Source organism: Bombus fervidus, chromosome 18, assembly GCF_041682495.2.
Source record: "Bombus fervidus isolate BK054 chromosome 18, iyBomFerv1, whole genome shotgun sequence".
NCBI classification, from domain to species: Eukaryota; Metazoa; Arthropoda; class Insecta; order Hymenoptera; family Apidae; genus Bombus; species Bombus fervidus.
Genome location: NC_091534.1, coordinates 4090042 through 4113884, shown reverse-complemented (window position 1 = coordinate 4113884; position 23843 = coordinate 4090042). Strand labels below are relative to the sequence as shown.

Here is a 23843-nt window from a genome sequence, read left to right as displayed (position 1 = left end):
TCTATAAATTAAATTACTTTTAATATTGAATCATGTCATTTATACATATGCATATAGTTTAGAAATATTTTTGAACTATAAAATATTCAATTATATAGAATATTTCTTGCAAATATTTCAAATATTTTCTCCTTTGTCTTGTTACTTCCTTTTTTCTCCATTATACTATGTGAGTTGTGACTATTACTACTTTTCATTTATTTATTTTATTAATTGTATATTATTTTGTAATGCATCCTTCCTTCCTGACTATTTGATTAATTTTATTAACGATTCTTTTATCCCAAAATCTATTTTATCTCTTAAAGATATATCACTAATCTTATTCGTGTGTATTACATATATAATTTTAGTTACATTCTTATTAACTTTACTTATTTGTTTCCTGTTTCTTTATGTAATTTCAAACATCTTTAAACATAATAAGAGACTTTAAAATAGTTATTTTAAAATGCTTACCATATAATTTGTTATTACTTTATTAGTTTTGCGTATATAATTGGTTGACTGGGAAAAGGGTATACCAAGCATCTGTAGATTGAAAAACGACATTTAATTTTGATAATTTGAAAATCGTTTTGTTTATTTTTATGAAACTATTCATCGTCTTTCTTAAATAGCAGAGTATTTGATTAAAATTGTATGAAATGTCTGCACAGACGAGGTGGTCCTCCAATAAGCCTTAGTTCGACGCGTCTGAAACGCGGCTCTGTTCAAACCGGTGGATCCGGCGACGATTCGACGACACAGGATGAAAGCATCGATGGTGAGGAAACTGTCAACTGAACAAGAAAACACACCACTTATTGAACCCTCACAACGCAGGAAACTCATAAAAATATCCAGGTCCAAGAAGTGTGTGCAAGATCCGTTTCGATCAAAGCTAAGTTCGAATCGGAGAACTCCTTTGTATGAGTTCAGAAGTCGATTCCAGTGCACCCAACGATGCCATTACACGAGGGCGGCGGCTTTCTTCTGTACATAAGAAACCCGACAGGGCCGTATTAAGTAGTATTTTATCTCCGTTTCTTCCGGAACTCCACAGAAAATGACGAATTTTCTCTGGTCAACTTGATATGAGCGAGTCTTTCTTATATATTTTATAACAAGCTTATTCATATTTTTCAATGTTAATAAGCAAACAGCAAAAGAAGGTTGTACAAGTAAATTTAATCGAACTTTTTTTTTCGATAAATTCAATGTGCAAGATATACGCTTATAAAACATGTATATTAATGCTACAATGCATTAACAGTACTTGAATGCCATACACACTTCATATTTGACATTCTTTCAATTATATCTTACAATGAAGATGTTCGTCATTTTTTTGGAAAATGCTACCACATAGTCGGGTAAGATTCAGACTAGAAATATATTATTGGGGCTGCATAATCGATAACGAATTAACACCGCATTTAGGCAGCATTAATATCTATTATAATTATATTATAGTTATTATTATTATTATTATTAATTATTATATTGCCGCAGTTTTTATTTTTATCGCGAAAAATATCGTAATATGTTACTTGTAATTATTTTTAATAATCAAGCCAATGACGGACGATTCTAGCATCGTTCCGAAAGATGTGAGATTAATAGAATTTTCGAAAGGCTGAAACTTACTTTTTGTTAATCAAAGTGTTTAAAGAAACTATTTTTTAAATAATATACTAACAGCATCGAATCAAACGAATAAAAAGTAAATTTAAAACTTCTGAAGAAAAATTGCTTTTATGTTTCACAGAAGTTTAAGGACGGTTCTAAAGGAAATTAAAGTAGATTGAGACGATCGAAAGCTAAAGAACGTCTAAGAAAATTTGCTTTTTTATGTCTAGATACTTTGCAAAGAAAAAGATATCTTATTCGGATATCGAATTTCAAAGCGAAGAAAAGTAGTATTATTATTTTTAAGAAAAATTTTATTCTTTATGTTTCGGTCAAATGTGTTAATAATTGCTCTTCTTGATTTCTTTCAAATAATCATTGTATAGTCAATTTTTTTGTTTCCAACTCGTCTGACGGAACGAACTAGAAATCGACGATCGAGATTTATCAATTGGTACTTAGGGTCGATCGTAGATCGAGAACTTTTTCGTTTCGTATTATTCAATTTTAAATGCATCGAAAAGTCGATGTATGTTTTCATATCATTGTTTTACCATCTGCATGAACGTATAAATATCATACTAATAAACGTCAATTTTTTACAGCTATATATACATATTAAACTTTTTCAAACAGTTTCGAACTACTTTACTTCTACCAGTAATGTTTTTAGGTAGGAAAGCAATGTTCTAATGAATTTCTTTATGCATTTAAAATTGAATCGTCGAAAACCACAAAACAAAATTTAAAAAAGGAAGAAGAGAAAGCCAGCAATGTTTTTATATATGCATTTTTTACGACATGTGCATTTCTCATGCATTAGAAAAAACGCATTTTTAACCTCCTTTTGTAAAGATTTAAAGAAAGAAAAGAATTTAAAGCAGACAAATAACTTTATATGTACTTGCGATGTGCTTTTCCCTATTATCTTGAGATATTCATTATTTGATTACACAGATAACTATTCTTAAAGGTATTTACAACCCGGAATGAAAGATAAAAGGAGGTTAATGAGCGATCATATGTATTACACGTACATATGTATACGTATACAGAGTATCGTAAAGTATGGGGTATTTGGTAAACAAGTCTTCTACCGAAAAAAATTATTATAAAAAATTGAATGATACTACTTGATCAATTTATTTTCTACGGATTTACTTCATTCTTCAATTAAACATAAAAAAAGCTTAATAGATATGTATTTTTTGCGATAAAAGTACCTAAGATATAACGTGTACTACCAATTTCGATATTGAAAACAACTAGATTACTTCTTAACCGATACTGGAGCAAAAACAAAATATACTTTGTACAAAAATATTATTTCCTAAGTGCAACATACTTTATTGCATACTTTATATATATGTCCGGAATATTCTATTTTTTGATATGGCAAAGTGATTGGTGTCTGGACGGAACCGGCCTGTTTTTTACATTAAACAACTTTCTAGTGATTTTTTAGGCGGGCTTTTCAAATTCGCAATTGAACTGCCACTTCACACCATCGTGGACTATTTTCTCCACATAACGATGATGAATTAAATTTGAAAATCTTTTGATTAAATTAATAAACTTATACACATTTTCGACGAATTTACTTAATAAGAAATAAATTATAATTTCATACGTAAAAAGAATCACTGTATTCAATTATATCTATTGAATAGAAATGTCGACGATGTGCGAGTAGAATGCAAAAATGAAATGTAAAAGGATACATATACATATTTGTACTTTTTTTAGGTCTGGAAACGTAGGTGAAAACTCTGAGCCTCAGGATCTTTTATAAAGTATAGAAAGCTTGAATACCGAAAACTGAAACGTCGACAACCTTTTCATCAAATGCATTTTTTTTTGATGGAAATTTGGATGATTGTAAAAAGTATACATCTTTAATTGTGTAAAATCACACCACAATAATAATAATTATTATTTTTATTATAAATAATGAATAGAGATATAATAATAAATAAATAATGTAAAAGGAATTCAATCAACATAACAATTATACTAAAATATCTCCAATATAGCTATAATAAAAATTTTGTTAATTTTTCCTTCATTTCCTTTTTCAATTATCGAAATGAATTTACGATACTTAGTAAAAACAGAATTTTATTTCTTATTCTTAATATACTTATATATATATCTTCTAAAAATACCAAATTTTCTGATATTCCATTATCAAAGATGTTTAAGTAATATATTCAACATTTTGAAAAGAATTAATATTTCAAGATAGACTCTTATTATCTTATTTGTTTCTAATTTGAGTGTAAATTTAATATAGAATTAGTAGGAGAAATTATAATATGTATATACTTTTTAAATTGAAAATTTGTTTATATCAAATTATTTATCTAAGATAACAAATTATTAAAAAAGTTTATATATAAAAATAAACTAAAAACTTAATAACATATTTTTTATAAACCATCCAAAATTTCTCTGAAGGAAAAAGAAATCTAGACCATCTAATGTTATCTGTGAACTGCTGTGAATTTGTGTAAATAAGCACAGAAAATAATTTTCAACTGTGGTGCATTTTATTTAAGCAATTAACTTTGGAATTGGAAATGTTATCTCTATTTAAGAGTATGAATCCCGATGGGATTGAAACAGATAAGTATGGAAAAATAAATTAACTGGAAGAGTAAAAAATGAGAGACAGCGATAATAGGATTTGACCAGCTAAATAATGAATCTTTTTGATACATTTTATATAGGTATAAATCAAATATTAATAACACTTAAGTATGTTAAAAAGAAAGCATAATAAATGCTGAAAACTGAAAATAATAAGAAAGTGTTATGATCAGTGATTTTCAATCAGTTATTTAATTAATTGGTGTATTATTTCTTTATAATTTCATATTATTGTTAGCATCCTTTTAAAAAAATGTAATTTAAAAGATTAGTTGAATTTCAGAGAAATTTGTTGATATAAGAACATTGAATATTTAATTATGTAATATATTTGTTATTACATTGCTTAATACATTTTTTAAATTACCATAAATGAAAGATATGAAAAGAATGTTATGAACACACAAATTTTTGAACAATAGGATTTTCTTTAAGCTAGGAAACTAATTCCTTAAATTAATAGTTCTTTAAACTATTTACACATGATTTTGAAGTTTTATAATAATAGATGATTTTAATTTTGTGTAATATATAAAAAGCAGATGAGATTTATATATTATATATTAACATTATTAAGAAACGTTTGTTCCATTTAGTATCTATATTTTTACGAAGATGAAGACTTTTATAAGAAATATTCACCTTCATTTGACTTTTTTTATTCAAATAAACATTTTAAACTATTTATATCGCATAGACAGTCGATGAAATAGTTTGAACGGTTTTGAATTAAATAATTTTGTTAAATTTTGTTTGCAAATTAGTTAATGCAATCTTGTAAGATAGTTTCTAGTTATATGCCATATATTATTTTGAATATTGGCATTTTGCACATTATCCCATATAAACAATTTACTTTGATAACATTTTCATGTAATATGGAAGAATGCTGTATCTTCAAGTTGAAGAAAACATTAATTTTCATTCATTTTGTATCTCTTACAATTATAAAAATTATTGTACACTGAGATGCTAACTATAATTAATGTAGTTCCTGTTTTTCTTCCTCTTTTTGCATACTTGTTATTTAAAAACTATATAGGAATTCATTCATATATATCTCATATCTGTATTATCTTTAACATAACAAAATTATTTGTATGAATTTGTATGAATAAATTAACATAACACATCTTTTATGTTATCAAATATTAAATTTGCATTAACGCTAAAAAAATGCAGATTGAACATCACTGAGCCAATGACATTGATGCTTTATTTTAGTATTAAAGATCAATTTCCCTGTAGTTCTTTCAGTTGCCGTACTAATCCTGGACTTGCTAAATCCAGAGGCGTTTTCTTTTGTTTATTCATCAGTGTTGTGCTAGCACCATTTTTCACTAACAACTTAGCTTCATCAACACGATTCTCCTCGCATGCTAAGTGTAATGCACTATTGCCATCAACATCTTTACTATCTAGAAAAAAAGTTTCCTAGGTAAAATATATACATCATAGAACTAATATTTATAACTCATACAAATTATTATCCAATAATTCAAAAAATAAATTTAATTACATTTACTTAAAAACCACAACACGAAGTTTAAAATATTACATTTAAATTGATGTTCAAAGAAATGTAGAACAATAATCTTCATAATTGTTAAGAAATTAAGCTGTTGAAAGGTTACTATTTTTAGATGAAAGCATCTATTTAAAGATTATTAGAAAATTAGATGAAATAAATGATGATTAAACAAAGGTTTTAATGTAAAAATCTACCGATATCTAAATTTCGTCCACATCCTATGAGAAGTTCCACAATAGCAATATTGCCCTTAGATGCGGCTCTATGTAGTGGTGTAGCACCACGTTTGTCGGTAATATTAATATAGGCATCTTTTTCTAGTAATGCAGCACAAATAGATTTCCAGTTTTTTGATGCTGCATATTGTAATGCTGAATGACCTTCTTGAGTTTTAGCATTAACATTTGCACCTTCAGTTAGTAAGGTATTAACAACTTTCTCACGACCAGCTGATGCTGCCAAAATTAATGGTGTCATATCCATCTAAACAACACAATTAACATATTTAATTAATTTAACAATATATTATTTATGATAATAACAATAAAAAGAAAGTATAATAATAAAATATTTCCTAAAGTAAAGTACATATAAAAAAATATGCAAAATAATTTTCATGATATTAGTTATATTAGTATATAACTTATAATAATATGACAAACTTAAATATAGAAATAATAAATCTTAATATAGAATATAAATTTGATTGGAGTTTTCCTAGTATTTTTTGTATCCAATAAAATATAAAGCTTTATGGGATAATGATGCAATTAGAAAGTAGATGATTCCTCATGTAAAAATGAGTTGATGCTAGGTGCTATCCTACAATGTTTTTATAAGCCTTTGGACAATGACAGGACTTGAAAAACTAAAAATAATACGTAATACCTAATTTTGAATATTTCTAAACTATTAATGATATATTTGATACGAAATTGATTTTTTAGGTTTTCCTTTTGAAGTAAAATTACATTATCAATAGAGTTAGTAATTTATTATAAATTGTTTATAAATACAAACAGGAACTAAAAATAGTTAGATTAGATGAATGAAGAAAACTGTATTTAACATATGTCAGCTTACCTTACAATTTTTTTCTAAAGAAATAAGAAGAATTTTGTTATATTTTTAGCTTTGCATGAACAAACTTTTTTTTAGTTATACTATGATTCCATGTATTTTCTATATAATACAAAATATTATATTCTATTATTACTATATTTTATGATATGAAGCGATATTTCATAAATGAAATTATCACTAAAATATTTGTTTACATTCCTAAATGTTAATTCAGACTAAATAATAATAACAGTCGCAAAATACCTATGTGGCAAATAATCTCTCATCTAAGGTCTAAGGTATAAAAGACAACAAATATTAGTCATACTTGTAGATTTTAAAGTATCAAGTTGACATCTGATGTCTCATGTATATATACACATTGGTACGTAGCATAAATTTTAATCTTCCAAATTGTATTCAGAGATCTTATTATAATATCTTTCGAGTTATAAAATGAATCTCGCTATTAATTAAAATCTAAATAATCTGAATTCAAATAATGCCTAAAATATTTCCTTATCACAAAGGATTATATAAAAAGATAATATAAAGATCTAGAAATTGTACGACTGTTTCTATAAATATGTAATTACTTATTATTAACCACTTCATAGTGTATTACGTGAAAGATTCAGGCTAATTAAATGTACTATTATACATTTCATGTCTTAAATATCATCATATATACATATGTACATAAAGCAATTATTAATAGTTATTTATTTCTTATACTAAGTCTTATATTTCTTATACTATTTCTTATGTGCATTTTTTGTATTTGACACTAGAAAAGCAAGAAATCTTGATAATAAAAAAATAATTATTTTCTAAATCATTCTTTCTTTGTAATTTTATTACATTATCAAAAGTTTAATATATAAAAATTTATTTCAAGGTACGCTGTTCAAAACAGTTCTTCACAAATTTTAGTTTAACAAAAAAAGTTACACATGGTAGACAAAATGTTGACTTCATAAATAAGTTCAATGACCTAAAATTTATATCTTCTTCTTCTTCTTATGAAATAACTATGGTGTAAACAAACATTATTTTACAAAATAATACAAGATTAATATCTATTGATTTCTATTATTTTTTACTTTCCGAAAATACAATAACATGTATCATAAATTACAAATTATGTATAGTACTTTAGATTTATATAAATTGTATGTCACTAAAATTCACAGAAAAGAAGAGATAAAGGTAATTATAAATATAAAACAAGAGTATAAGCTTCATTGCTTAACAGTGTAAACATTAATTTTAAACGATTAAAATTTTATTTCATACAAACAGATATTTTTTTCTTAATATCGTTTTTAACCGTTTGAGTAGATTTTGTGTCGAAAAGCCCCAGTACATTTGAACGCTACGGGCGGCTGACAGTATTTTGTATCTCATTGTTATCTTCTCCGTAATTTTTATTGAACAAAACTTGAAATAATTATAAACTAATAGTTCGCATATATAATAATATAGATGTATTTCATAAAGTAATAAATATGATGAGCGCTATCGTGCTGTTCGGGATTTTTCGACTCTATTTTGTTCAATGACCTCTGGGATTCAAACGGTTAAATATGTTTTTATGTAATAAATCATAACATTAACACTTTGAAAGGAAATAATATATTCAATGAAATTGAAAAGAATATATTAGTTCCTATAAACTAACATATGATATAAAATTTAAGACTTTAAAATACTTTCCGCATAGTAAGTTTAAGAAATCCCTCAACAATTCAATAATTTAGTTTAGTTTACTATTTTTCTACAGAAAACAATTCAGTAGAAAACCTGCTTTAGGTAAATATTACCTATTATATATATTATTATATGTAACATACTAGTAGGTAAATAAATATCGTGGCTTATTTAGGAATAATAGATAGTTAAAATAAATATTAGCTAACACTGAATAAAACTAGTAAGATATAAGAAAGCATATTTTGGAATTTACTATAAAATTACATGACAAATTACTTACTAGTGGCTTATTTTACTTACATCATCAGTGGGATCTACCGGTACATCAAGAGATAATAAAAATCTTACTAAGTCATCGTGTCCTCCAAGTGCTGCCCAATGTATTAACATTCGACTATTCTGAGGAAATAAATTTGATTAATAACATAACCTTAAAAAATATTTCATATAAACAACCATACACTTACACCATCTTTAGCTGTTTTTAATCTTTCATTTTCATTTAATAAATTTTTAACATCTGTGGTTTTGCCACGGTAGGCCATATCATATATCGAATGTTCAGACATTTTTGCTGTTTTCTATCTAATTACAAGTAGCACACGACTGATGTTTACGTTTGATTTTAAGTATTAACAAAGGAGTGATGAGAGAACTCCTATCCATTGCTTAATTGTTCCACAATGCAGGTGCTGCACCATACAGCCAAGTGTTGAACGTGTATCACATTAGTATGTATAAGAACCTATAAAATTAGAGTACAGACGAGCTATGATCAGTTATGCAATATATTTGTTTGGCCCAAATTCCTAAAACTCTAGAGCCCTACTACCATTGACTAAAAATAGGATATTCTAGTATTGCTGTATGCTCATCATATTATTACCATATTCGTGTCACTCCCAACGTTATCAACAGAATACAAAAACAGATAGTGGCGCTTACTGTAGTAAGAATTACAAATTGTCACATGAACGATACCCACTTTAAAACGATAAAAATCTACAAAATAATTGGCAATCTAAGATTATTTTGCAAAACAACAGTAAAATACAGGCAAAGAGATAAGCAAATCTCCGATTTTCTAGTAATTTTTAATTACTTACAAATTAATTAATTACTTCGTTTATAATTAATTAACCAATCTCTTTTTCTTTGCTTGTTTTATTTCACAATAGCTGTTAATTAATATAAGCTAGTTTTAGATACAATGGAACATCAAAAAAGTAAAAGAAAATATTATAATTAAACAAGTGCAATTTTTCTAATTGTAGTAATTGAAAACATCCAATAACACTCCATGTTTCAAAGAATGGAATCAGAACAAATCAATTACCAAATATATTAAATGTTATTCTAGATGTTTTACACACCACAGTAAAATATAAGTAATCAAAGAATGACAGAAAGACGGGTTAATATTCAAAATCCTTATTTTATTAGAAATAAAAAAATTTACATTTTACTCGATTATTTACATTTGCTTAAGAACGCCAAGAATAATTGTTATAGAATTTAGGACGAGATAAAGTTACAAGAGCATTTTACAAATTAACCGAAAAACAAAAAGCCAGCTGATTTTGATAAAATGAAATGTAAGTCCGAATTCCAAGCATTCAACAAAAGAATTTCTTTTACTTTGTTCACTACATGTTCAACTAATTGTATAAAACCGAGCATCATGCCAGCTTTTTCGAAACCTTCAATAACTTGTTTGATAATTTAAATAGCAGATTTCCTCGTGATCCTAATACAAACAAACGTGGCATTTTTAATTTATATCAACAATAATTACAGAGTATGCCTAATGTTTAGGTTATATTGTGGTTAGTAATGATATCTCCTGGATTAAAAATTCCGCCTCATTTCTTAAGATTGCAAGAATTAGTAAATGCCATTGCAAGCTTTGCCGTGATTAAAAAAAGAACAATGTAATGTTTTTAATGATTTCCCACTTCAATACAGATGTTTTAAAAAATTTTGTTTCAATTCCTAGAATGCACGGTGACACATACAATCGGAATCCTTTTGTAAAAGCAGTGCGCCCCATCATCAGGAAAAATGATGTTGAATTTGAATAGTAATTCTTATAACAATAATTGTCAACCTGACTGTGACGCAACTTTATTAGAGGAAGATATAATCATGTCCCAATTCACTACGTCCACGTTAGACGATGTTCCATTAAATGAAATGGAAAAATAGAATATTGATATTGAAAATAAAAATACACAATTAGAAATTGACAATAAATTAGCAGTATTGTCAACGCCAACGTGCTCTTTAAAGATGTGCGCTATAGAATAGCTCGTCAGATATATTGTCAAAAAAAGCACTGAGATATTTAAATAATAATAAATATAACAATAAAAATCTATATAATAACAAATATAATAATAAACATCTAAGTAATAATAAATCGGTGCTTTATTTTGTTGATAAAAATAGGGAACATCCGTATGATGAACAAACAGTAATAGCCCTCCGCTCATATGTTGTTAATGATGCGATTACTTTCGGACATTTATTAGTGCCATCTAATAACTTTTATCACATTTTCAAAGTTACAAATGCTATATTCGATTATTTTTATCCGGCACTACGCAGTGAAACGTCTATTTTGGATAAATTATTTCGGATTGTATCTAGAGCTATAAATAAAATATATCTAAATTGGTCTATCTAAAATGAATGTGCTGTACATCGGAAACATATGGTCTATTTAACTCTACAGACAAAATTCGTAAGGATTCGGTTTGGTTAAGTTAGCAGCTGAGATGCTCTACTTACAGGCATTATAGCAATTCTAGATTATGAAATTTACGAAATCTATAATATATCTTTCTATATATACATATGCGTCTTTTTATATGTCACGGTGAAATAAGCAATTATGACGCATGAAGAGTTTTAGACTACTAATATTTATACAAAATTATAGTTTTATACAATTCTTCGTCTTTATACTTCGTACATTCTTGAATACGTAGCATACTTTGCATATTTTTGTATATTTGTATTTATCAAAATTGCAGAAAAACCCGCAATCTAGTCTTTATGCCTAGTATCAACCTAGAAACAATTTCTAATACGTATTTCTAATAAGTATAAGCGTGCGCTAGACTATGCATACTTACGTTTCGTTCAAATTTTAACTTTTTCAGGATTTACTAAATTGACTTTTATTTTTCTCTTTGTTTTAGTTTCACTTTTTATATTTTCTTACACAGATTATGATAGTTGAATCTTATCGTCAGATGTAGCTACTAAATTTTAAAAAGGTTTAAGTTAGGATATGTATACATGTGTATGTAGATAAATTCATAAATCAGTGTTTTTATTTATACATTAATATATGAATTATTATTATAGAAACATTAGATGTATTCTGGGATTGTTAAGCACATATATATATATATATTATATGTATTTATGTATTATTGTACATGCTAGCGTAGAATTAAACAGGGCAGATTCCTAGCTTTATAAGTCTTGTATATGCTAACGTGGAAGACCTTTAATATTTAGCCGCATGGTGCAGCACTAGTCCGGGAACAACTAAAGCGTGAGCACTCTCATTTCCTCTCTGTCTCTACTATTGTTAATGTAGAAACACGCACATAATTAAAAACTTGGTAATTAATATACTCTTTTTCATTACCAGAAATTATGAATTTTTATGTGGTTATTTCAATATAAGTTTATTGCTATAAACATTTAACTTAAAAAATATCCTTTTGTAAAAATTACTGTAATGTGATAAATTTATTTATTCGCTTGTCTATTTATATATATTCTACATAAAACTTGTAATTAAAATCTTTATTTATACTGTATCACAAACATTAAAGTAGGGAATTTATATAAAACTTATTTCAATGGCGATACCTTCACCGGATCCAAAATATGTTTTCCGGGGTGATATGGATTGTGTGAATTGTATTCTTTTTCAAATGACGCCCAATGTGGAACATCTCTATGCAGGCACTGCTGAAGGCAATGTTCATGTCTGGAATTTAAATGTAAATAAAATACTTTGATACTTTTCTCATACTTCATCAAATGACTTTTCAAATTTGCTATAGCTTGAAACAAGACAGATATAGATACTATGACATAAATGTATTGGTAACTATATAGAATAAAGTTTCTCTGATATTTTTGTAATGCAGCTTCTTCGTGTTAAAGACAAACAGAGAACTATACCAAATTAAATCAGAGGAAGATTCTTGTTTAAACTTGCAAAACTTAAGAAATGATACCTTGCTTGTACAACACAAATGTGGTTTAATGAAAATATATAAGAAAAGAGAAACTCAGTGGACTGCATATAAATCCATTAATATACATTGTCATTATTGCAGGTATATATGTATACATAAAATATTAAATGTAATATTTTATGGACAATTAGTTACATTTACTTGATATATATTCTACTTATTGTATAAAATAAATTATTCATAAAATATCTGTAACAGGTTTAAAATATTTTCTGAAAATGAAATATTCGTACCGGTTAAAGAATCCACTGTTGGAATATTGTCTTTAAATACTTTTAGTGTAGAATTGAAATTGAATTCTTGCAATTTCAAGAACTTGGGAGAAGTAATGGCTATCAAACCATTAAAAAATGAAAAATTAGTTTTAGTTGCTTATGAAGCAGGAGAGTTAATCTTATGGGATGTTCGACAAAGTAAAGTATTAAATTCTTTAACAGTAGAGACATGTCCAATGGCTTTAGACTTTGATACTACTTTATCAAAAGGTGCTATTGCTGGTCCCACTAATAATATACAGGTAAAAATTAAGAAATAAGCATAAAATATATAATAAGTAATTGACTTGGAAATATATTTATTTTCATTGAACACTTTCATAAATAGAAGGCTAACTAAGATTGGTTTTTCTTATATTAATATAAATGTTACATTTTTAGATATTTAGTTTATCAGTTGATCATTTGCTGCATAATAAGAACAAAATAACAATGACAAATCCTGGCACTTCTATAATTACAATTAGACCTGATGCTAAAATAATGGCAGTAGGAGGATGGGACAGTCGAATTAGACTATATTCTTGGAAAACTTTGAAACCATTAGCTGTTTTAAATCAACATAAGGATACTATACATGATATTAGTTATTCTATAGAAAGAATAAAAGCATATGATAATAAATTTATAATGGCTACAGCTGCAAAAGATGGATACATAGCATTATGGGACATTTACAATTGATTATTATTACAAAATGAAAAAATATTATTGTAAGTTAAACAGAAACATTTTCAAGTAATAAAAAGATCTAGTTTAATATATATAAAGTTACTACTATTATTTGTTCATTGTAATGAAACTTACAGCCTAGTACAATCTCCATTGCAGATGTATATTTAATAATAGCATTTTAGGTCATCTCAAAAATTTATTTCGTTTCTTTACTATGAAGCCGAAGAAAGACAGAGATAGAGAACCCTCCGAACAAGTCAGGTGGTCTTGAGCCGATACCTATGACATACAAATAGGAGTAACTCTACCCTTCGGCTCTTTTCGTCTCGATCTAGACCGTTCAACTTTATTGAAGTCTGAGATCGTAATTTTGTATACGCATACACGCTTAGTGAACACAAAATTTCTTTAAACGATTTGGTTTGCTAGCTATCGCGGCTATTTCATAGAACTGATTGCACGAAACAATTCCCCGTGTTACCTATGACTCGTACCAACGATGACACAATTGTTAATAAATAGCCGAAATAAGAAAAAAAACATAGTTTTTATATTTTTTATTTCTTTGTTATGAGATAGTTTCAGTTGAATTGTCGAGAATCTTATGAACAAAATGATACCTATCATGACTATATTTAAATTAATTTCTATTTTCCAATCAGCGGCATTTCGGACGCCAAATTAATCTTCTGTCAGTAGGTTTAGTTAAATTAGATAACATTAGGTTAATAGACTGGTATTTGGTACAATTCTCATAGTTCCTTAAAGTTTTTTTAGAAACTAGTTCTAATCAAGTAACAATCAATGAGCAATGATGTGTAATTGTTTCCTTCGCTCATTTATCTGGTACGTAGCGTATTTGCGGCCACGCTATGATACAACCACTTTTGTAACCAGGGTACAAAGGTTCAGATTACGTCGAAGACTATCGTATGAACTACCTAAATTGTAAATTTTGTAAAGCTCAATTTTAATTTAGCTTCTTTATTAGATCTATTATTTTAACCTTCGGGCCGAGTCTTTTGTTTGTAATATATTTTTCTGCTATAAATTCCGCCCTGCTTTCCATATCCATTATGCCAGCCTCTATGTTCATTATATTTGATAGAGTTATGATTCTATAACCTATGGCTGCTCTTAGATCTGCGTGGTGCAGTTTGTCTGTTTGTACTCTATTTCTATCAGTAGACTTGTAGAAGAATTGGATATATAGATTTCCATTGTGCCCCTGTTTCTCCATTCATTATTTTGTTCCTTTTTGCCCCGTCTACTAATCTGTTGTTTATAATTTTTTCCAGTATCTTTCCTATGCAATCCGTCAAGGTTATTGATTTCAATACTTTTTTTTCAGTTTTTTCAGGAAAATTATTACATTCTCTTTTGCATTCGTTAGGTATCTTGTATTTTCCCAAATCTCATTGTGGATTCTTATTCAGATATTCCTGTAGCATATACCTGTTCTTGTGAAATTTTGAAATCTATCCTATTATCACTTGTGGCTGATTTTCTTTTCATTTTGTCTATGGCACATGTTTATCTCCTCCTTTGTAATGCTTGAGCGCGTTGAATTCTATAAAGTTATAGGCCTCCTCCGCGAATTATTCGCATCACTATCCAGTGACACACTCCTACACCTCAAGTTGTGCTTCATATATTCATTAATGGAAAAGCACGAACGAGAGCGATAACAGGTCCTTCTTTACATCAATGGCCGCGAATCGATCTGTTCTGTGATTTCGACCAGACTATGGGTGTAGAATCACACTATGGTAGTATATAATTTCCTCGCACCCTGTATAAGACATGTATATCTTCGTGTATTGCATAATTAAAGATATAAAGCTATCAGGTCACGAGATCGGAAACAACATCATGCCATCGTTCACTTACATCGATCTTTTTGCATGTCTTACTATTATTATTATTTATTTAATTTCGATCTCATCAATTTAGAAATGAATTTGACTTACAACTTCTTTCATTCATCCTTCCATACTTATCATATCTGCTTTGCTATCGCTTCTTGGTTAACTAATTGCTTATTTAGTTAACCTATTCTACTCTATTTCTACTTTATCATTATCTAACCGTATCTTTGGTTTTGTTTATCTTCCTTTTTTTTCTAAACCCCTTAGCCAATTTATTGTTTCTTTGCAATATCTTCCATCTCCTACCCTTCCCAGGCTATCTCTCAGTCTATCTACTTTATTACATACACTTTCCTCTGTTTTCTTCTAGCCAGAATCTGCCCGCTTCTTCTACACTACCGCATCTTAATCTAGTTTACCTACTATTATTATGTATAAGCTACTATTATTTAATCTGTTATAATGCAGGTGCCCACGCACCTGGCTATCTCTCCTCATCAATTCCGCGTAAATGTCTTCTTCCTTCTTCATTCCTTCTCTCTATTTCTCTCTGAAGCCATTCCTATTTAACTATTTCACTCGCTCCCTAATACTTTTTCTTTTTAATCTTCCACCTCTCACTTCCTCTATACTTCCCTTGAATAATATCCTGCCTTCTGACTTCCTGAAAAGGTGCTAGCTTTCCATCGAATTTAAGCGCCCTAATTCCTGTCCTTAATTCTTAGATTTTTACCTCTTGTAGTGTTATATAGTTTGGGGTACACTTATCAAGCTTTAAACATTAGTGTGTCTTATTATTCTTCCTATAAGGAAATAATTCATTTGGATAAAAGTCCTGTGAACAATTGCATATACGAAACTATGCATAATACTATATATTGTCGGTAAATCCATGAATATACGCTCGGTTAGCGACCGGGCTGCAACATAGCTACGATTCTTTGTCAAAGAATTCTGCGAAGAAACAAAAGAAGCCGGCTTAAAACGATACTTTCTTTTCAATAGGAATTATTTATTTTAGACAGACTATCACGTGACACGTGGACGTTGCAGCAACGCAGCATAATTATAGTTATAATACATATATTATAATCATAATTATTGGATAATAATATATTATTGATGATCGACGACATTGTCATGGATAGCAAATCGATACTCTAGAGCTGGACCTATGCAGACGCAATGTACGCAAGAATCGATGGGAGAGTATAAATCTTCATATGCATCCTGCTGCCTAATTTACGCATGATTCTGGATAGTAATAGTTTAATATATTTAATATATTTCTTAAATTCGTATATTTAATACTGTACATATAATTTTATAAAAATAGAAATATAGAATATATAAATATATTGGAATAATACTATAATTTATGAGATTTATTTATTTGTATCTTTTTACGTTGTGAAAAGTATTTAATAAATTTCGGTTGTAAAATTTTATCCTTCATAAAGACTGTTTTGTAAGACATCCATAAGATATGTAAAATTTTGTGATTCCATTTGTTGAAACTTGATTTATCTATTGTTTCTATCTCACCTAAAATAAACATTGATATTTATGTACAGTTACTCACATAACCGATTAAACACTCTATCAAACAGAATAACGTTTTGGACATTGGACCAAACGACTTGAGCTTTTTTGAAAAATTAAAAGGAATAGTTTACTAGATGACGCGTAAAGAAAATTTTGAAAAAATTTGCAATCGGTCGGAATCGCAAAGAACAAAGTAGAGGTCGCTCAAATAATTGTAATGAATATTTAAACTACAGATTTTTTAAATTTATGTCAGTTGTATGTATATACGTATGGGTGTTCGGCTGTAGTTATAAAAATTTTAAGGGATAATTCTTGAAGCTGAAATAAGATGAAAATCTAGAACAAAAAAAGTTGTGTCTTCAGCTTTGTTTTTTATTAGTTACTGACAATTAAAAATTGGCCGAAATATTTCTGTACAGGAGCAATCCTCTTTACACGAACGAAAGTAGGTCAACCAAAACAGCGGGGTGCACAGGGATCCTCAAATCGAATGGTACATGGACAGCGTACAAATCATAGAGAAGAAAACTAAGGTATTTAAAGACGTAAACCTGCACGATGTTTTGTAAGAAAAATCGTAGATTAAACATTATACCTGCTTATTCATTAAAATCCATAACAGCATATCGAAAACCGCCTCGTGGAATTTTCGAGTAAAGAAGATTAATGTTTTCTTTAATCCTTTGTCTCCACAAATAATTAATAAATAATAGCATATAAACAATGTTTATACAAATTTCATACACACACCATAATCGTCTCGTTAGCTGATGTCCACAGAAAAATCACATGCACATTAAGTATTCTTGAGGTGCTACTAATGTGGGTAAATGCTGTTTTGCATGAATTACACACATTTTCCACTCAAATTACTGATCACTGCATATTACAATGTTCACATATATATATATGAAATAAAAAATGAAGAAACCAAAAGAAACTACAACGAAAATTATTTAAAATTATATTCGAAGGATTAATTAAAGTACCGTTTTATGGAGTAATGTGTAATAATACACATTAATGCGTTCAGGTTATCTGTTAGAGGGACGCGTGGATGAATGTGTAACAGAAATATATTTGAGTGTGAGGGTAAGTATAAGTGTAAGTATAAGTGTAAGTATAAATACAGTGTATGCTAATCCAAATCCGCACGCATATATAAGTTTTTGTATAATTCCGAAACTGGACTGTTTATACCCAGCTGCACCATCTGTATAAGTCATGTTAAAAAAGACTATGACTCTGAGAGATTGATTCCTTCCTTGATTCCTTCAAATTGATTTAGTACTAGACAACTCTTAATGGCTTCGAAGACCAGAAAAACTAAATACTAGAGCAGATGTAGAGTTTTCCTAGAAGTGTGAATTACTTCAACATAATGTACAACTAAATGTAAAGTTATATTTATTGCGTTGAGTAACTCTTTTAAGTTATTGTCTTCGTTGCCGAAATGATACTATCTTTGCAAGGCAGTTCTCAATAGGCATACCCATCCACACAAAGAAAACGAAAGTGTTGACGACAAATATCGTAATTTTTTTTGAACGGACTCTCCACTATTACGTTGTTACGTAACCTGTTTTGGCGATTTTAGAAATTTAGTAAGAGGGTAAAACAGTTCTAGAAAGACAGAATCATTTCGCCACAGCCAAAGAAAAACGTTAAGAGAATTACATAAACATAAAGTTGAAGTTAATTGTAGATTTAATATAAGTTCAAGTTATTCTGCTGTAGATATTTTTGGGCCTTTTTATTTTTAGTTCTTTGAACTTATTTATTTCCTTTATTTTTGTATTCTTTGTTATTTCTTAAACTTTTATTTAGTTTTAAGGCAGGTGATTTTGGTATGTACGATGTGTAATGTATATAGATCGTATTGTATGCTTAGTATGTACTTTGTGAGAAAACAAAGGCTATATTGAACGTTTATTCTAGTATAAAACGATTGCTATTTTCGTTACAATTTCTCTGTGAACAGTTCGTTTTTGTGTCTGTGATTTTTCTGTGGACACCCGTGGTTGAGACGATTACGGTGCGTGTATGAAATTTTTTTATTTTATTATTATTTTTATTTATTTTTTGTTTTTTGTTTTTTTTTTTTTTTTTTTTTTTTTACAAAGGCGCAAGATGGTTTACGTCTTCAAATGTCATAATCTTCTTCTCTACGATTTGTACGAGCTAAGCGGCTGCCTATGTACCGTTCGATTTGAGGATCCCTGAGCATCCTGCTGCTTAAGTTAATCTATTTTCGTTCGTGTAAGGAGGTTTGAAATTTTTTTGAAAACTGAAAACGCAATTTTTTTATTGTAGATTTTCATCTTATTTTAGCTTCAAGAATCACCCCTTAAAATTTTTACACGTGCAGCCGAACACCTGTACATACCTATACATATATGCTGAAGATTTTATCGAAATAGGTTGATGCGAAAACAAGCAACAGCCATCGAAAGATGCAAGAATCTTTAGATTCTGAGCCAAAAGTCGCGGGAAACTGCGGTTTTTTCACTTTTAACCGTTTGTAGCTTATAGAAATCGTAATTGATTGCGATTATATATTTAACATGTATATAACTAACGTATGGTTTAAATTTCATTACAGGTCCAGATACAAATTTGCAAAAAGAAACCTTTACTATTTTCTTCGCGATTCTGACCAGTCACATTGTTTTCAAAACTTTCTTCATACGTCATCTAGTAAACTATTCCTCCTAAATTTTCAAAAAAACTCAAGACATTTGGTCCAATTTTTAAAACGTTATTCTGTTTTATAGAGTGTTCGATCGGTTTTATGAGTAACTATATATAATAATATTTCGTAATATCGCATAATAATTAATAATCAAGTGTAATATATCTTACCTATTAAAGATGTTTTTATAATGTGTCTTGCAATTCGTTTATCAATATTTTGCATAACTAAAAGTATACCTTGGATATTTCTTGGCTTATTATCAAATAACTCTTTTATCAAAATGCGAGTATACTCTGCCTGTAATAAGCATGCTCGTTTTATGATTCTCATTATAGTGTTTTCAGAATTAATTGCTCTGTTCAAAATAAATTTTGATAATTTCAAACGTGCTATATTACTTAACCGCTTTCTTAAATATCTGAAAAAAAATTTATAGTTAAAATCTGTATGAAATACTACAAAATATACATATATTGTAATTATGTAGTAGTATACTTTTTATCATAATATTCATAATATATGTGTGTTTACACAATTACTTACACTAGAGGAGGTAAATTATCCTTTTTAGAAACTTTTATTGCATGACTGAAATTGGTATGTGAATGTTTATATTCTACTTCTAAAGTAGTACAATTAATTTCATAGCCAATGTAAGCAATATTGTCCACAGTTATGTTCCCATCGCAAGCCACAACATTAGTACGAGTCTTTGACGGTTTAAAGTAACAATTATACTGTGGGATTCCTTCTTTTGTAAGTTGTAAAAATCTATTCCACAAAATAAAATGATTAGTAAAATATATTTTTTTGAACTTTTTAATAATGAACTTATTAAGTGATTTTGTATCTTACTGTCTTGCAACACTTTCACTTTCAGTGACATATAAAATGTCATCCACATATTTTATAATTTTTCCTCTTGTTAAGTATGTTGACATTGCTTTATGTAATACAAAATTATAATATATATCTGATAAAACTGATGATGTAATTGCACCTTGAACAACTCCTTTTGTTATAACATGAACCTCCTCATTTATTTTTACCTATAAATCAAAATATTATGTTTTGTAGGTTCAAACACCAATTTTAAATAGTATTTATAGTATTTTAATTACATAATTTTCATAAAATTTTGTTTTTCATACTCTTTGTTGAAAAATAACTTGTGAAATTTTTTCTAATAGCCATTTTTTTTTTACTTGTTGCCATCTCATATTTGTATTTGAATATAATGTACCAGGTGCTAAAGGTAATAATAAATTTGGATCAGAGAAATATTGTTTATAACATACAATCTCCTCCACAAATTTTTTACTTTTAACTGCATAATATTTGAGTATCAAATTTTCAGGAAGATCTTTGCAGAGTGATTGTATAATGTTATATAATTCCTCTATAGTATAAAATAAAAATGTTAGCACCTATTTGTACATATATAAAATATTTAAAGTTGGGAATAATTATACCTTGTATTATAGAACCAAAAGCATTTGTTACATCACAAGACACAAAATATAAATGTGTTGTTCCTTCATTACGTTTCTGTTGAACAATTGATTCCCATTCGTTTCCAAAATTAGTGTTTCCATATATTGTAGTATGCAATTGTTTTAAAAATTTAAATATTAGATTCAAATGATTTGTCTCAGGATTCTTATGGTCGATGGTATAATATCTAGAACACAATTTTTTAATGAATTTTCTTTCTAGAATACAAAACAACATACTCATGTTTAAATACAATTTGATTACATACTTTGGTTTAACATACTCTGGCTTAAATATAGGTCGCACATCAGAATTTTTAGGAATTAATACATATCTGCCTATTGGTGGCTTCCATCGCTTACAGTTAATATCAGGTTGCAAGGTATTTGAACGTTTTCCTTTCTTAATAAATTTCCTTTGAATGGAGTTCCAAATTGAACGCATAATATATAATCTTTCATTATTTTTAGAAGCTAATGTCATATGAAAATAAGTGTATAATATCTTTAAAAGAAATCCAACAAAAAGCCATTTTACAAGTTTTGCTATAATGTACCATTGTGTCCTTGTATTTTTAATATCTTGCAGCCATGTAATACTAGAGATCTAAAACATATAAGCATATTTTCATACTGCAAATTCATTGAATGTAATTAATTTTGTTAAAAAAGTGCTGTTACGTACATCTAATTTTTCAATAAAAGGTGTCAAATTAAATGATTTAAAGCATGGTGTGTCCAATAAGTGAAACATAGCTAGTTTTATTTTTTTTAAATTCCGTAACTTTCCAAACAGATCCAGAGGAATTACTTTAGAGAATATAAGATCAAAAAATAACTTTAATTGCTTCTTATTAACCTGATATTCGCATTCTGACTTTACTTCACTAGATTCTTGTTTCTGGGTTAAATGCTTCACAACACTAAAATAATGGAATTTTGTATGTCTCTTTTTAAATTGCTCTAAAAGCGGAGAAACAAGTGGAATAGAACCTTCATAATCAGCAACAATATTATTTTTCATAGTTCTTTCTAGAATAAACTGATATATTTCTTTTCCAGTCTCAGCCTTGTTGAAAAGACATTGTTTCAAACTTGTATAACTTTTATAACTTGGTAAACATGAAGATGTATTATACAAAGAAATAGTTAATTCTTTCTTCATATACTGTAAATTATGATATACATTTTTTTTAGGAAACATTTTCCTTTTTTTTGTTTTAGTCTTATTTATTATTTGAGTTGAATCTAGAATAATAATTTATTACTATTGATCCATATTATGGCGTTTCTAACTTTTAATTATATTGAATTTACGTAAGTTTAGGTATGCTTAATGACATAAATGACATAAAATTATCAAAGCTTATTTGAAATATCATAAATATGATATTTAGTATGTAATACATACGATTTTTTGCACTTTGTGTGGTAAAATGATCCATCGCTTGTGTTTTATAATTAAAACGTCAGTATTGTTTACGTCAGTAAACTGCCGATATTTCTTAATATAAAAGAAGTCCAAATATCAAACACTGATATCAAGGTATACAAACTGCTTGATTAAGATAAAAAAAATATCTACATGCATATGCGCATTAACTCCTCGCCGATGAGATACCGGTAACACGTGCTTAACGTTACAGGCGAAGAGTAGAAAAGACAAGACATGGAATAGTTCTTTGCGTTCCTCGTCCTGGAAGTTACTTGACGTCCTTACCATTTTTGTGTCACATGCGACGTTATCGATTCGATATAGTAGCGGTTTGAATTAAAATTAAAGCCGAAGTCTTCTAAGAAATTACAAATAAAATATGGAAAGGATATTTCATAATCGCAAAGGAAGTATAGAATTTTATAAATCCTAATTTCTGACATTTCTGAATAATACATTCATCCATGCGTTTGCTCTCTCTATTCGGAGATATAAAACCTTAACAATTTTTTAAACTAAAGATACTAATAGTAAGACATTTGAACAAGTTGCTATTATTAAAGAATATTGCAGTCTTTTATAAAAAAATTAGAAGTTGTTTAGTTTCCTGATTAACAGTAAGAGGTTAGTGAAGCCATTCGATTGCTTTAACTAAAAAAAAAAAAAAAGGAAAACTGCAGGTAAATGTTTATTTATCTGGGAAGATGTAAATGAATTTAATGCAAAGAAAGATGAGAAAAGAGGCTTAAATAAAATTAAAATAGATGGCGAAAGATTTGTTGATTATATTAAAGATTTACCAAAAAAAAAAACAAAAAAATGGTCCAGCTAATTCAATTAGCAGATAAGGTAAACGTTACAAGTGAATCTCAAAGTGTGTAAGTAAGCTGATTTTCATTTCTGAAGGCAGTCAAATTGTTAAACAGAATAATGGAGACATCTTTTATATACCACACACATATGTAGTATATAAAAAGTGTTTCCATTATTACCATATTGTTTCCA

General features: G+C 28.2%; 4 protein-coding genes and 1 long non-coding RNA gene across 15 annotated transcripts in view; 2 read left to right on the top strand and 3 right to left on the bottom strand.

The window, feature by feature from the left end:
• The window catches only part of Zip (myosin heavy chain 10), a 30471-nt gene extending 24873 nt beyond the window's left edge, over window positions 1-5598 (top strand). For 5 of the 7 annotated variants that reach the window (XM_072020994.1, XM_072020993.1, XM_072020991.1 and 2 more), the window contains one exon: window positions 660-5598. In XM_072020994.1, coding sequence (XP_071877095.1) covers window positions 660-786 — 127 coding nt within the window. In that variant the 3' untranslated portion in view covers window positions 787-5598. The remainder of the gene's footprint in view (window positions 1-659) is intronic. The other 2 variants (XR_011802302.1, XM_072020992.1) reach the window with 1 other exon arrangement.
• LOC139996580 (uncharacterized) lies at window positions 5306-9344 on the bottom strand. The gene is made up of 4 exons (XM_072021002.1): window positions 9034-9344; window positions 8867-8965; window positions 5986-6274; window positions 5306-5678 (listed from the first exon to the last, which is right to left on the bottom strand). Exons 1-4 carry the CDS (start codon window positions 9133-9135, stop codon window positions 5494-5496), a joined length of 675 nt encoding a protein of 224 aa, XP_071877103.1. The 5' UTR covers window positions 9136-9344; the 3' UTR covers window positions 5306-5493.
• Window positions 9345-12105: 2761 nt separating this feature from the next.
• Window positions 12106-14793, top strand: LOC139996579 (guanine nucleotide-binding protein subunit beta-like protein 1). Of its 2 annotated transcripts, none has more exons than XM_072021001.1 (5): window positions 12106-12588; window positions 12755-12930; window positions 13048-13366; window positions 13506-13837; window positions 13982-14793. In XM_072021001.1, exons 1-4 carry the CDS (start codon window positions 12445-12447, stop codon window positions 13806-13808), a joined length of 942 nt encoding a protein of 313 aa, XP_071877102.1. In that variant the 5' UTR covers window positions 12106-12444; the 3' UTR covers window positions 13809-13837; window positions 13982-14793. The 2 variants fall into 2 exon arrangements, with proteins under 2 accessions (XP_071877102.1, XP_071877101.1); XM_072021000.1 differs by lacking the exon at window positions 13982-14793 and having other exon boundaries at window positions 12112-12201; window positions 12418-12588; window positions 13506-13894.
• Window positions 13399-16647, bottom strand: LOC139996581 (uncharacterized). Its single transcript, XR_011802304.1, has 2 exons — window positions 15293-16647; window positions 13399-15105 (listed from the first exon to the last, which is right to left on the bottom strand). It is a non-coding gene; the product is annotated as an uncharacterized lncRNA (long non-coding RNA).
• A 304-nt stretch (window positions 16648-16951) lies between these two features.
• Window positions 16952-23245, bottom strand: Tert (telomerase reverse transcriptase). 4 transcript variants are annotated; one of them, XR_011802303.1, is made up of 10 exons: window positions 22815-23244; window positions 22089-22651; window positions 21673-22010; window positions 21383-21591; window positions 21062-21309; window positions 20766-20959; window positions 20454-20681; window positions 20078-20328; window positions 19602-19926; window positions 17112-19502 (listed from the first exon to the last, which is right to left on the bottom strand). XR_011802303.1 is itself a non-coding variant. In XM_072020997.1 (9 exons), the coding sequence occupies exons 1-9, from the start codon at window positions 22846-22848 to the stop codon at window positions 17037-17039; spliced, it is 2241 nt and encodes a 746-aa protein (XP_071877098.1). In that variant the 5' UTR covers window positions 22849-23245; the 3' UTR covers window positions 16952-17036. The 4 variants fall into 4 exon arrangements, 3 of the variants coding, with proteins under 3 accessions (XP_071877098.1, XP_071877100.1, XP_071877099.1); XM_072020997.1 differs by lacking the exon at window positions 19602-19926 and having other exon boundaries at window positions 16952-17212; window positions 22815-23245; XM_072020999.1 differs by lacking the exons at window positions 19602-19926; window positions 22815-23244 and having other exon boundaries at window positions 16952-17212; window positions 22089-22326; window positions 22397-22531.
• Between the last annotated feature and the right edge of the window lie 598 nt (window positions 23246-23843).